Below are 15,144 nucleotides of genomic sequence, written 5' to 3' on the forward strand. Positions count from 1 at the left end.
ATCATTATAGTGCCATGGTAGATGTCTTCGGTAAATAGCCATCGAAGAAGACATGTAGTTACTAGTAAAATACTAAACCCAGAAAGATTCAAGAAAATAAATGAGAATCGAGAAACATTGGCTTCGAGGCCGACATGTTGATCATTTTCAAGTTCCCTTACCACTTATTTTTTACCACAAGTTTGAGCGTACACTCTGAGCCTCTGACAGCTTTCTTTGACAAAAGTTCACTGAAGTTAAGCCCTGTCTGGCGGGGTTAGTATTTGGATGGGTGACCTCAAGCTGTACGACTTGCCGTCAGAAACACAGGACCAACAATTATATTTTAAGGCTCAAAAATGCGAACCAAGCAAGGTACAGATTTTGTAAGCCTGCCTTACGCAAAACAACTATTGATGTAAAAGCACATAAATAATGATGTACAATTTTAAGGAAGAGCACAAGGACGTTTTTGAGAGTGTCGATCGAGAAGCAACAAAATTTGTGACATGAAAACAGCATAAATTTTGTGCCGCGAATGTAAAAAGTTGCCATCAGCAAAAAAAAAATTTGAGAGATTTTCGCTACGTTCAATTTTTATATAGCGAAGATATCGTTGATGTCACCTACTGTCATTAATGTGTCAACCACAGCCTGATTGGCTGTCGCAACAAAAGGCCTATTGTTTCTGTGGTTTGCACATTTGAATAACAAAAGCAATGTTTGAAAACAGATATCTTCCCTATTGTACTTTTGGCTGCACAAATAAATCGCAAAAGAGAAAGTAACATCGATTTCAGCTACCGCTTGTGATCAAGTTACCTTGCGTGTTACTAACAACTGTTTGCTGTAACCATTGTTTCTGCAAGTCAAAAATTCTCTCTCCTCGACTAGGTTATTTATCACCAGGTAATTCCATCGTTTTGGAAATAGAAACTGCTTTATTATTCACCAGCGTCACAAATTCGTGCCGATTTTGGGGTTCTTCATTTGTTGAAATTCAAGCACGCTTGCAACAGACCTATTTATTTTCGTGTTCACCCAGTTATTTTCCGGTGCGGCTGTTAAATGACACGGGGATTTGAAAAGGTTTTTCAGCGTTGTTTTCCCTCTCACCAAACACTTCCGCTTCTCCATTTTTCATAAAGATATAATTTTGTTAAAAGAAAAGTGGAGCGACAAATTGCGTGAATAAATTACAATGTTAGGGGCGGCGGAGCCGGGGGGCTGGGGGGACTTTAGCTTTCCCCCCCCCCCCCCCAATTTCAAGCAAAGAATAAACATAAGAAGTAAAACATCCGTCATTATACGGTTGATCCACGTTTATATCTCGTCGAGAATGCTGAAAATAGCATTTCCAACCTTCAATATTTTAAATTTTCTGGTGGAGAATTTCCCCAGAAACCCCCTACAAGGTGCGCTTGCTTGTTAGCCCCCCCCCCCCAATACAAAATACGCTCCGCCGTCCCTGAATGTACATGTTTACCAATCATCAAAATTAGGGAGCTTCAGCAACGACAACGGCCACGGCAACGAGAACGTGCCAAAACAATAGCTTTCCACGCCCTGCACGTGCGTTTTTCATTTTTGTCCATCTCTTTCCCGTCGCGTCAGCAAAACAACAACGCGAAATAGCCAAATTTGAGGTTTCATGGAAGACGTCATCACTAGGCGAGAAATTTTCATTTTCTCCCCTAAATTAAGCGTGAGTCATACCGCTTTCATTCGTGAGGGACTGCCACACCATTGTCACGTTAAAAAGCGTTGAATAGTCGCGAAGTGATTTCAATAGAGTGAATTTTTGTTTTGAGATGACGTTCTCATTGGGCTTTTACTTCGGGTAGAAGAGCACAGAACGCGTCATCAGAAAAGAATGTAAATGCGAGAAATTTACTCACAAGTAATTAGTACATGGAAGCTTGGCAGTGTGGAAGTGTGGACGTTTAGCAGTGTGGGTTAGGGTTCGTGTTCGGGTTAGCGTCACTTCCACACTGCCAAACTTCCACACTGCCAAACTGCCAAACTTCCATGTACTAACTATTTGTGAGTAAACTTCTCGCATTTGCATTCTTTTCTGATACGCGTTCTGTGCTCTTCTACCCGAAGTAAAAGCCCAATGAGAACTTCCACACAGTGCCAAAATTCCACACTGCCAAACTTCCACACTTCCACACTGTCAAACTTCCACACTTCCACACTGCCAAACTTCCACACTGCCAAAATTCCACACTGCCAAACTTCCACACTGCCAAACTTCCACACTACCAAAATTCCACAATTCCACACTTCCACACTGTCAAATTTCCACACTTCCACACTGACAAAATTCCACACTGCCAAACCTCCACCCTTCCACACTGCCAAACTTCCACACTGCCACACTTCCACACTTCCACACTGCCAAACGTCCACACTTCCACACTGCCAAACTTCCACACTGCCAAACTTTCATGTAATAGTTATTTGTGAGTAAATTTCTCGCATTTGTATTCTTTTCTGATGACGCATTCTGTGCTCTTCTACCCGAAGTAGAAGCCTCTCATGGCTGTTCCCGTCGTAGTTGCTAAAGCTCCCTATGAAAGTAGTGTTGTCGAACGTACACTTACACTCGATGACTAAAAGATTTCGACATATGTGAAAACAAAGTTGCGATTTTTTAATGTTTCGTTAACTCAGAAGAGCTCAGCATTTCTATTATTACTGGGCAAAATTTTTGACCACAGCGTCGTGGGAATTTCAACACAAACAAGCTGATAAAATCTAAATTTTTTGCTGATCGATCGCAATAATAAAGATCGATAAAAATAGTTTTCTACTGTTTTTCTTTTGGTTGCGAGGAAAATTACTGTTGAATGTTTTTTAATGCAAGCAGAGAAGTTGACCCGGTCTTTGAGAATAAAACATATTATGATCGATTGGTGATTTTGTTTCTTGTTCATTTGACCTGCAGAGTGTCTGTGGAATGTGAGCTTGCGTTACGGTCTCGGTAAACGCGAAAAGAGTGAATTCAAGAATTTAAATATGTCCGTTAATTTGACAATAACGTACTCAAACAGTTTTCATTCTTCTTTCATTAAGAAATTAAGAAAGGAAAAAGGCGACAAGTGGGCCGCAAACAAACATCAGTCCGTGCATTAGTTTTGTAATTCATGCACGCGCTGCAGGCCTACAAATCTTACACCCACTCACTCAGTCACTTACTCAGGCAGCCCCGATGACAATATGGGAGTGCACTTATACTAAGTGACGCAAAATCGGTCGGGATGCAGCTGTTATAAAGGTTCTGGTGATTGGTTTAGGAAACAAAACAGCAAGAGCCCATGACTAGAAACGCACAACTTCACCGTATTTGTGGAACGGCATTTCTAACGACCGATTTATTTTTAGATTGATCTTCCCGCGAAACCAGACCCTTCCAGCTAATCAAAAGTCTTGCAAGAAAATTATTACCCAGGGGATTGAGAAAGCTCACTCGGGCAAGCCAAATCTTATTTAAGAAGAGTTAGTTATTAGAGTTAGCTCGACTTAGAGCGGTTTTCAATTGAGTGTCGACAGTAATTAGAGAATTACTTTGGTTTTGCATTATTTCACTCAGTGATTGGTTCAAAGTTCTCGCGCCACTTTTTCAACCAATCAGAAGTGAGACCAAAACCAATCGTGGCGCGCGCGTACACATTTTCCCGCGCTTTGTGTCGGCTACGTGTAATTACTGCGAGTTTTGATTGGTTTACTGGCATGGTTCTATCTAGGATTTATCGTTTGGGGGAGAAGTCCCGAGTGGCCGAAGGCCACGAGCTTCCTAGGGAGGTCCGGGGGCATGCTCCCCAGGAAATTTTTTGAAATGAATATGCGCTGAGATGCAATCTGGTGCATTTTGAGACACAATTTTGAGAAATGTTACAGTAGCATTTTATTTTATTTTTTAGTCGTGATCACGTTCTGACAATGTTAAACTGAGCTCCGATATTTGCTAACGTGAACAGAAGAGTTACCCGACACGTCTAATTCCACAAATATTTATACATACTCGTTGACTTGTTAGTACGTGAATAAAATAAATAAACTCAACAACGGCACTTTCCCATTTCTTACCAATGCTCGTAACTACTGCAAAATTCTAGATAACTGTAAACCTGTAAATAAAAACTGACCGCGGTAGATGCGACTGTTAACTGACAATGCGTCTAATCGAGTGTGAAAAATACTGGTAAACAAATCATGGCAATTGATCTTTGGAAAATCTCCCTGATCAATTCAGGATCTAAATGTACTTTCCTTCTTTAAAAAGTTGAATTGAAATTGAATTGAATTACAAAGCCAGTTTGCGCTTCTTTACACTTTTGTAATGATCAACCACTGACTCCAGGACGTAATCTGACAACTGGTCAGGACCTTCGATGCAAATGCGCATAGTGTGTTTAAGTGCATCCGCACCGAGCCTACTACGTAGCCTTGTTTTAATTAGCTTCATGGCGCTGAAGGAACGCTCAACAGTGGCTGTTGTCACCGGTAATACATTTACAATCGCAGCTACCTCTGCCAAGTTCATGTGCACTGATCTCGTTGCGTCTGGATGATTTTTCCGGTATAGTTACTTATATACTGTAATGATAACAATATTTTTGGGGGGAAGCTGGGCATTTTGGGGGGAAGCTTCTACCCCTCAAATACCCTAGATAGAACCCTGACTGGATTGTCTCCGTCCTTTTTGATTGGCCAAAGTAATTACTTTGGTTTTGGTTTTACGACAATCATTTGAAAACCGCTCTATGAAAATGCCGTTACATAGACCCTGTATTGTTATTGATGGCTCCTGGCTATATGAGCTCCTGGAAACATGTTAAAAAATACACAGAAGAGGTGCATTCTATGAATTTCATCCGATGGAATTAGAAGTTGTAGAGGGGAGCGTGGTACGTCTGGAAAACCGAGCCTCTAAAGAAATCTAGCCATCGACTTTACACAACCATGTGTATAGAAGGGGGTAGTTTCTGAAGAAACTGTGGTGCTGCGTCGGTGGGGAAGTAGTATACAAAAATCTGGTTTTATCAACGGAGTTGACAATGTAAATTGGCCACCGTACAGAGATTCTAAAAGCTGACGTTTTGAGCGTTAGCCCTTCGTCAGAGCGATGTGTATAGACCCTACCTCAAAGTCATGGACGACTCGAGAGATCTGGGGCTGGGTTTGTAAAAATCCTACGTCATGTACGGAAGAAGGAGGTGAGGGTGGGGGGGGGGGGGGGTTTGAGGGTCGTAATGACTTCAACACAGGCGCTCCGACTTTAAAGTTATCTCGGTTCACCTATGCAATTTGTCTTCGGTAGACGTCCTATGCTCAGGGACAAGGAGCCGTAACTTTACTGTGACTCGAAAAAACAAGGTTATAAGACAGCCAATAGCAAGCTTTAAAATGTTGTGTGACCCAATAATTTGCCCAATCATAGCACGCTCAACATCTGAAAGAAATATCTAGTCATACGTAAGGAAAGGATAAATATAAAGATGGACAATATACCGTGACTCCTTCCTTCCAAATAGCGAATGTCCATCCTCCAACAGTGAGGATGATGTCTCGAAAGAATGGTGACCTCTGCAGGGTGGCAATGGGACCATCATGAGCTGCCCAGACTTGCTCAGGCCGAGGAGCTGAAAAACAGGACATAAGCAACTCATCAACGACGCCTACTGATAATTAATACTGATAATTACTGATAATTAATACTGATAATTACGCCTCTCAGTGGATGATTGTTTTAAAATTGTTTTTCTCATTCATTCAGCACACTTGTTCGAATTTATCATTCAGGGCCCGGTTGTTCAAAAGCCGATTAACGCTAACCCCAGATCAAAAATTAACCCAGGAGTTTATTTCTCTACTCCCAAATGCTGTTCAACGCTGATATTCGGCAAACCTTTACAATAGAAAAAGTCAATAGAAAAAGTCTTTTTCCGAATATCCCCGAGACACCATCGAAATCATGCATCATGGCCTGGCTCCCACGAGTCTCCTATAGCTCAGTGCTTGAGCATCCGAAGTAGTAATCGGAAGGTCGTAGGTTCGACTCCTGCAAAGGAGCACTCGGCTTTTTTCCGAGTATCCCCGAGACACTATCGAAATCATGGATCATGGCCTGGCTCCCACGAGTCTCCTACAGCTCACTGCTTGAGCAGCCGAAGTAGTAATCGGAAGGTCGAGGGTTCGACTCCTGCAAAGGAGTACTCGGATTTTTTTCCGAATATCCCCGAGACACTATCGAAATCATGGATCATGGCCTGGCTCCTACGAGTCTCCTATAGCTCAGTGCTTGAGCATCCGAACTAGTCATCGGAAGGTGGTCGGTTCGACTCGTGCAAAGGAGCACTCGGATTTTTCGCGAGGATCCCCTATTCACCATAAAAATAGAATATATGTCTTCATTTCATTTACTAGGGTTAAACTTTGTCACCAGGCCCTAGTTGTTCAAAGGGTAGATGGGGTTATCCACTGGATAACTCAATTGGCCATTTCCGAGTTCATGTCTGCCTCCTCTTCAAAGCGAGTCTAAGTGCGGAATTGTTAGTATTTAGTTCTACTTTAAATATGAATGAAAACTAATTTTCATAAGAAAAACTTCGCACTTAGACTCGCAGGCAGACACGAACTTGGAAATGGCCTATTAGGTTTGCTTGTGTTCATCCGCTGGATCGTGTTATCCACCTTTTGAACAACCGAGGCCTGCGTCATAACGATATAGTGAAAATGCACTATTTCCTTCTGCAATTTCCGTGCTTGAAGTATAGCACCTGAACCTCGGGCGCTTTTTTTTTTGTCGGAACTGGCCATCCAGACCCGTCGGTTTGCAAAGAAAATGCAACAGTTTGAAAGAACACTGCACTTGCATGATAATCGCGCATTCTTCTGGAGGAGTATATATCCTGTTTGAAGTGTGTTAATTTGAAGGAGTTGTAGAGTTAGTCCTTCCAAATGCCCTAGTTTAAAATGACCTAGCTCCCGTACCTAGTTCCCAGGGTCTCTCTGTCGATGACGACAATGGAAACCCTGGGAACGAGTTTGCTAGCTCCCATGAGTTCTCAGCTCAGTAAACGGGAGACTCGTAGGTCGATTATTTTCTTTTTCAACTTGTCTTGGCACTACAACATTTGTCTGGCCAAGTATTTTTTCACTATTAGAGGCAATTACATAAAAAAAAATATGGGAGAAACTACAATCCTCGATGCGAAATAATCCTTCCTGGTTTCTGTCTGTGCCTCAAAAACGTCGAGAGCTTAAACTCCGTAATATTACGAGTCCCTAACAGGCATTATTATATGACTAGCTCCGTGAGCGGGCAAAATGAACCAAATCCCGCGCTGTGATTGGCTACCCGAGCGGGCAAGACGGAGCTATAGTGCTCGCCAGGGATTACTCGCTTGGTCTCGCTAGATGAAAGATCATTTTTTGGTGTTTTATCCCATATAATAAATCCTTTATTGACCAAGCTTGTTCGGTCAAGATAGCTGGATATTAGCCTCGTTCCTTTTTTTGCGTGTTTATGGACCTCGACCATAAACACGCAAAAAATGAACTTGGCCCATATCCAGCCATTTTGAGCACACGCTTGGTCAATAGCCCATATTTATTTACAGCCAACAAAGATAATTTGCGTTTTTTTTTTGTCAAGTAATACTTACTGACAATCTTTCCACTGTCTGTATCTTTCTCGGGTTTCCAATCCATGTACACAAGGTCACCCTCCTAGAATCAAACCAAAGTCCCAACTTATTGATTTAGAAGACAAGCTGCTGCTTTTCTACTCCACCAAAATCTCTTAAGGAATCCTGTAATAATCTCTCTGACACACAAAAGTCAATGATTGAAGGGGACTCGAAGCCGATAGCCATATGATTGCACTGCTGCAATACTCGGTCACCTGAGCTATCAAGCCATATTATTATGAGAGCTCGTCAGGTTCGAGTTCCTACTATATCTCGTACGAGCTTAGCCAAGTCCCTTTTTCAGGCTTCATAGTTTGCAACTGCCTAAATCGCTCGGTTTCAAGTGCGTTAATCATTTCCGCTGAGCGTCGTTATACAATCCGCATTAATTTTCAAAATATATGATTGCTTTGCAACTTTTTGAGTTGCACTCTCAGCTGCGACAACCCTCTCTGTTAGAGTCGAATGCCCTCTTCCAGGGGTGGGGACCTGGCATATGAAGGGGTGGGGATACTCATCGGAAATTTTGAATTAAACCCCTAAAGGAGACCAATCTCGGTGTGGCCCTGGCTTTTTTGACCCCAAAAGAGACCAGATTTAAAACATATTAAATATACAAGTCATGTTTGAATTTCTTCACGTGCAATCCCTAAAAAAAACCTTCACTGCTACATGTGATGGCGTTTTTGCCCAGAACACCCTAAGTGAGACCAAAATCCGAAATTTACACCCCTAAGCGAGACGAGGAGCATTCCCGCCTCTTTCATATGGGAGTTCCCCCACCCTCCCCTGGGGCGCTCTCTTGTGTTTGAACAGGCCATTTTTGGAAATACCATAATACTCTTTGTTTGTCCCTCCAAAATTTGCGTTAGCATTGTTTCCAGTTTCTCTTGGCGCTTCCTAGGGTCCAAGAGAAAATAAAAACAATGCGTAAGCAGTTTTCGATTTCTCTTGGGACATGAAGGAGAAATCGAAAACAATGATTATTATGGAATTTACGAAAAGAGAGAATGCAAAATCTGGAGGGCGAAACAAAGAGTATTCTCGAAAGTTGCCTATTTGAATTAAAATAAGAAACCCGTTCCCATTCACTATTTGAACTCCAGAATGGACAATACCAAAGTTTAAAACATAAGGTTGTTTGATTCAGTCAATCACCTCAGTGCCAACATAAAACTTAGAGCTGACGTTCTCCAACAGCTTGCCTTGATCCCTTCCCTTGGCCAAACTGGTCGATAAATTGGACATTCCAGCCGATTCTCTGTCTTCCGTTGGTTTGGCTATAGAGAAATAAGTACAAGAGGACGTTTACACTTCGGACACTCTTAACCATGTTTCTGTCAAGTTTGTCCACTGTTAATTTTCTTTCAGATTATTTACAATGGGGTTCCTGTGAACTAGCTTGATCGCTAAGTGCCCTTCCGCTATAAACAAAGCATTTACAGTTCTATTTTACATACCCCTAAATAAAGATAGATCGTATTGATTTGTGCAAGAGGTCCTAAGTTCGATTCCCGGATCTGGCATCCTTGTTTCGACTTCTTTCCTTTCAGTGTAGCTTAAGCAGCTTTAAATAACCGTAAAACGGAGCACTGATGGAGAGGGGGGAGTAAAATGAGCGCACCGTCGATCTCAAGTTTGTCAGTTGAATTACTGTTACGAGTTATCGACGTTAAATATGGTTACTTTACATTACTTTACTTTACTTTATGAGTGTTGTCCTGGGTTACTTACTGACTGACGGACTTTTTCACAACCCAAGCGTATTTCTTTCTTTCTTTATTATTTATTTATTTATTTGTTTATTTATTTAAAGGGAACCTCCACTAAAACAACAAAATAACTTTATATCACAGAACATAATGTTTACAATTGGAATTGCTCAATCTTTTTCCAATGAAAGCGTTTGTATTCGAGAAAAATAAATTCCAAAAACGCTTATTTTGGCTTTCAAATTCCTGGGCGCTGCCATCTTGAATAATTGTGACGTAACTTGGTTGCCTTATTGTTCCAGAACAATCGCTCTTTGTATCAGAACAATAGGGCAACCAAGTTACGTCACAATTATTCAAGATGGCGGCGCCCGGGAAATTTGAAAGACAAAATAAGCGTTTTGGAATTTCTTTTTCTCGAATACAAACGCTTTCATTGGAAAAAGATTGAGCAATTCCAATTGTAAACATTATGCTCTGTGGTTTAAAGTTATTTTGTTGTTTTAGTGGAGGTTCCCTTTAAGGAATTGTACATTGTACATGTGCTTGGACATATGTCCACTACTAGGTTTAAATCAGAAGGACATTACCTTGAAGCGTGTAACTTGCAAATCTTTTCCTTGGAACAAAGCTGGGGAATTTTAGGACACCAAATATGGACAAAAATAAGATCGATGCTGCGCGCGCGGGAAAATGCGCGAGCTACGTTCCATCCAAATAAGGACATTTTTAAACTCATAAAACCTCAGCTCTGAACCAGCTCTAAACGCTTCAAGGTAATGAACGTCTGGTTTAAACACCTGACGCAAACCTCTAAATAAATAAAAAAAACATCCCCATCACTTAAATGACTATATAAATTTAATTACAAATTAAACTTGAACTATACCAAAAACAGCCACTCCAACACGTACACGCATGCAGAAAAACATATTTACGCGGCGACATTTAGGACAAATTACTTTAAAGTAACGGAAATTATCGCCATCAAACTTGAAAAATATTAAAAGGTCTGTTGAAATAAAGCGACTTAGCCTTCTTCATACTTTCGCTATTACTCTAATTAGGGCTTTCAAAAAGGCTATAGAGACAAAAGGAATGACAGGATTGCAGGCTACAGATCACTTCCCTACGGTTGTACGTCACGTCACCGTTACTAGGGAGTTTAAGAAACGACGACGGCTACGGCAACGACAACGCCAAAAAGCACGAAAAAGTAGTAATATTATTGGTTAAAAGAACCAAAATGATCGTGCTGAACGTGCAGCACGCATTTCTGAACATTTCTCTCCCGCACTCGTCAAAACTACCACGTGAAATGACCAAATTTAAGGTTTTGACCACAACGTGGACAAACTACAGTGAATCTTTCAGTCTCACTCTTTACTTCAAATCCGTCCGTACCATTCCAGTTTTAGGACACTTCGCCCATATTGAATAATATAAACAAGATGGAATAATCATGAAATACTTAAAATAGCTCAAACTTAAATTTTTAAGTGACGTTTTCGTCGCCGTAGCCGTCGTGATTTCTTAAACTCCCTACTACTTGCAGTCATGACTGCAAGACTTCCCATATCCAGACGATCAAACATCTTCATGATATGTTTGTCCGAGGTTTAGACCAGTCACAATTTCCCCCTATTGTATTTTGACGTGAAAGCGCCAATGTCCCTTGTTTAAACGACAAGGCGGAATAAAAAGATTTGTTGGTAAATGTAGAAAATATGCAGTGCAATAGCACCATCAAGTTGACGAGATCATTTCATTTCCCATATTTTATTCATTAAGACAGAAGCTCATCCATACTTGGCCAAAAGCAGTCGTCAACCCTTTCCCGAGTAGATTTATTTAAAGAACGCCTCCCTAAAAAGATTCAGCACGGCCACTATTGTAAAAGCCAATCAAAACAGAGCTATCTCAACGTGAAGGGAAATACGATACTTTTCGCTGAAAAAAACCTGTTCCTAAAAATTAATTTACTCGGGAAAAAGTTGACTCAAAGAATTAGTGGAGATAGAGGATCCCCGTGACGAGCTCCTTTAGGACTGAGAGCACTGTCACTACCCCACCACCCCCTCCTTGGGCGGGATACCAGTCGAGTTCAGGGCTACAACACCTCCCCCCAACAGCACCCACCAAAACACATGGGTGAAGGGGGACAGCGCCGAGCAACGTTTCGCTTGGCTTAGTCAGGTCTTGAACACAGACCCCCAGGTCAAGAAGTTGGAGCGCTAACCCACTACACTAAAAGAAGTGTTCAACCAAATCTGCTGACCTCCAGTGATTCTCGCTCCTTGTTTTTCCGATATACTAAACGCACTTGGTCCAAATTCACCACTCCCAGTCAAGTGAGATACAGTAACCTGAGAGACAAATAGAGTAATCTCCATCAAGTTTGCCCTAACATGGAAGGTCTTAATTCAAGATCTCGTTTGAAATTATAGGAGTAAAATACTTGAACCCGGCTTACACGTAACACTTCTGGAAACAAAACCCTCGCGTTTGACTTTCCAATACACCGTAAATCTCTCGGGAAGTTAACGACGAATCCGGCTTTGTCTCTTTTTTCACTTCGGCGACCATTTCCATTTCCACAAATTAAGATAGCGACGAGTCTAAGAAACTAGGGACCTTAAGCACGCGCGTTTTTGAGACGCGGACGGCAACCGGTAGTGACCTGTTTTCCCTTTCAATTTGTCTTCACTCAACCACATTTACATTGCTAAGTATCTTTTCTCCATTAAAGATGATTAGTATAAAAATCTAGGAGGCACTGTTCTGGCACGCAAAATTTTCTCTTCCCGTTGCCATCCGGGTCTCAAAAACGCGCGTGCCAGGGAGCTTAAGCACGCGCGTTTTTGAGACGCGGACGGCAACCGGAAGTGAGCTGTTTTCCCTTTTAACTTGTCTTCACTCAACCACATTTACATTGCTAAGTATCTTTTCTCCATTAGAGATGATTAGTACAAAAATCTGGGAGACACCACTATCGTGGCACACGAAATGTTCTCTTCCGGCTGCCGTCCACGTCTCAAAAACGCGCGTACTTAAGCTCCCTAGTACTAGAACGGCTACGGCTACGGCAACGACAATACCACACAGCAAAAATTATAAAATTGTAGCCCGCGTAGTTGGCGGGATTAGGGAGCTTAAGCACGAGCGTTGTTGAGATGCGGACGTCAACCGGAAGAGACCAATTCGCGTTTCAGGACAGTTGTGTCTCCCATATTTTTATACTAATCATCTATAATTTAAAAAAGAAACTTGACAATTAAATGTGTTTGTGTGAAGACAAGTTAAAAGGGAAAACCGGTCACTTCCGGTTGCCGTCCGCGTCTCAAAAACGCGCCTGCTTAAGCTCCCTATTATTTAAACACGCGCGAGCAAATCGATGGGCTCGGTTGTGTTTTCGCGCGAGTGGGCCACGAGTGGCATGGTGCGTCCCTCGCTGTTTCGCCGCTTCGCAGCTGGAGCAGCCATCGATTTCCTCGCGCGTCTTTGAATAAAAGACCCGCGCATTTTTCGAATCGAGTAATATATAAGACGCTCTCACAAGCAATTTGTTTCTTGCCTCCAACCGATTTCGTGCGTAAATAAAAGACGCTTGAACGATTGGTTTTGGTTTCACTTCTGATTGGTTGAAAAAGTGGCGCGAGAACTTTCAACCAATCACTGAGTGAATTAATGCAAAAACAAAGCAATTCGCTAATTACTTTCGACAGTCAATTGAAAACCGCTCTAACCCATTGACCCCTGAAAGTGAGTCTTAATAGATTTTACTCTGTCTAACGCCAGACGATTTTACTCGTCTAGGGCGTTTGAGGTGTGAGTGGGTTAAGCTCAGTCAAAAACCCGATTAAGCAAAAGACAAAGACCTCAAATGACATTACCCTTAAGACTGGTTTCCACGTTAAGTCCAGGTGTTTGAAAGTGGGAAGAGTTCCAGCAGGACTAGTTCCAGGAGCGTGTGTAGGTGCGGCCGACTTGCTTGGCCGCGTATCCCATACAAGAACAGTACTGGATAAGAAATAACGCAAATGGCATTTTGGTGACTAAAACAGTTAAGTTATGGTTACAGTTAGCAATTTAGATAGATAGATAAATAGATAGATAGATAGATAGATAGATAGATAGATAGATAGATAGATAGATAGATTGCTACCTTGAGCGATAATTTGCTCAACTTGAGTTGCAACAAAACTCCGAGACAATTTGCACTCAAAATCTCCACGTTTAAAAGAGGCTTGAGGAATAAAAGTTCAGAATATTGACGAGTTTTTGATCGACTGTCTATAGTAATAGTCTATAAGTAGCATCTTTGCTTTCTCGTGCATTCTCAATTCAATTCTTATTTCAATTAATTTTCAACTGAGTACCATAATGGAGCTGATCGTCCAAAGACAGAAATGAAGTTGGCCAATCACAAAGGAGACAGACAAATGAGCCAATCACAACATAAGGCAAGGGCGGGAAAACGGGCGCGAACAAGTAACGAGCAAATTCCCTGATTGGCTGTATGATAATGTGGCGTGAGACTTTTTCCAACCAATCATCTTGCGCAATGATGCAAAACTAATGAAATCCGTAAATTTCTTTCGACACTCCATCAAAACGCATTCGTTAAAACCACGCCCAGAGTTAAAATACCAGAAGTTGAACCTATCAAACGCTTCGTAACTCACCCATCAGCAGCACAGGACATCAGCTGATTACACTGCTGTGTTTTGTTTTCTACCACAACTCCCATTCGGCCAATCTGCAGAAAGGCAAAAACTTCAATCATAACATTTCTATGCTTTTGATTTGCTATATCACGAAGTTCAAAAATGACGTCCACGAGCTCGTTTTCAAAGCGAATCTATGGTTGATGGTAGTCGTGGAAACAATGGCGCATGTCATTTGCATGGCAAACCTTCTGCATGGCTATAAATGCGCATAACAAGAATGGAAGAACAACAACTCTTTTAATCAAACATTGGATTATGTTGAAAACCCCAACTGGTACAGGGCGACCAGTTGTCTGTTGTTTGAATTCCGAGATCGAGCTTGTGGTGCAAGCGGGATTTGTGCCCAGTAAACCGGTTGATGGTATTTGAAACTTGCGAGAATATCCGCAAGCAAATTCAACGCCGAAACACTGGACCAGACCTTTCTCTTTGGTAATTGTGAATAAACAGAAAGCCATCAAGTTTGAAATCGCAATTTCAAAAAGGGTTCATTCAAATCACTAGGCTTTTCGAGCAGTTTTATTCTATGATTTGTTCATTCCTACTCTTTCTATCCTTTGGAAAACCTAATGGCCAGCCTACCTTTTCTCTCGACCAAGATGGCGCTAGAATTATTCTTATGCAGCAAAACACGCAAAGTGTATGCAAATAAAATCTTGTGTTCCGAGCGCCGCACTTTGATATCAGTAATAAAGGAATTAAATGTCATTTACTCCAGAAGTTTAGTTGCAAAAGAAAGATTTATCAATGGCTATTTTATATGGCATGTTACCTCCATGTGGTCGGGAATCCACTTAATGTCTGTTACAACTGATTTGTGGCTGTGCTCGATGGACGAAACTGCACAGTATCTGAGGATGGGTGAGCGACCGAAGCTTGATTCATCTTCAAACCCAGGCTAAGAATCAATGCATACAGGATTAGACGGTTCCATCAAACTATTCCGACGCCCTACTCTGGATATGGAATCGACGAGGGCCCAGTGAAGGCCACCTGTAGCCTCTTGTTCTACGTCATGCCTTAATT

General features: G+C 41.7%; 1 protein-coding gene across 1 annotated transcript in view; it reads right to left on the minus strand.

The window, feature by feature from the left end:
• The window catches only part of LOC138024359 (dynein axonemal intermediate chain 3-like), a 51,362-nt gene that overhangs the window by 21,288 nt on the left and 14,930 nt on the right, over positions 1-15,144 (minus strand). Inside the window, exons 12-18 of the mRNA XM_068871529.1 lie at positions 14,891-15,016; positions 14,074-14,147; positions 13,282-13,408; positions 11,667-11,754; positions 8,835-8,956; positions 7,653-7,716; positions 5,497-5,627 (exon numbers count right to left, since the gene is read on the minus strand). Of these exons, the coding sequence (XP_068727630.1) occupies positions 5,497-5,627; positions 7,653-7,716; positions 8,835-8,956; positions 11,667-11,754; positions 13,282-13,408; positions 14,074-14,147; positions 14,891-15,016 (732 nt within the window). The remainder of the gene's footprint in view (positions 1-5,496; positions 5,628-7,652; positions 7,717-8,834; positions 8,957-11,666; positions 11,755-13,281; positions 13,409-14,073; positions 14,148-14,890; positions 15,017-15,144) is intronic.

The sequence above is a fragment of the Montipora capricornis genome, chromosome 11 (assembly GCF_036669925.1).
Source record: "Montipora capricornis isolate CH-2021 chromosome 11, ASM3666992v2, whole genome shotgun sequence".
Taxonomy (NCBI): domain Eukaryota; kingdom Metazoa; phylum Cnidaria; class Anthozoa; order Scleractinia; family Acroporidae; genus Montipora; species Montipora capricornis.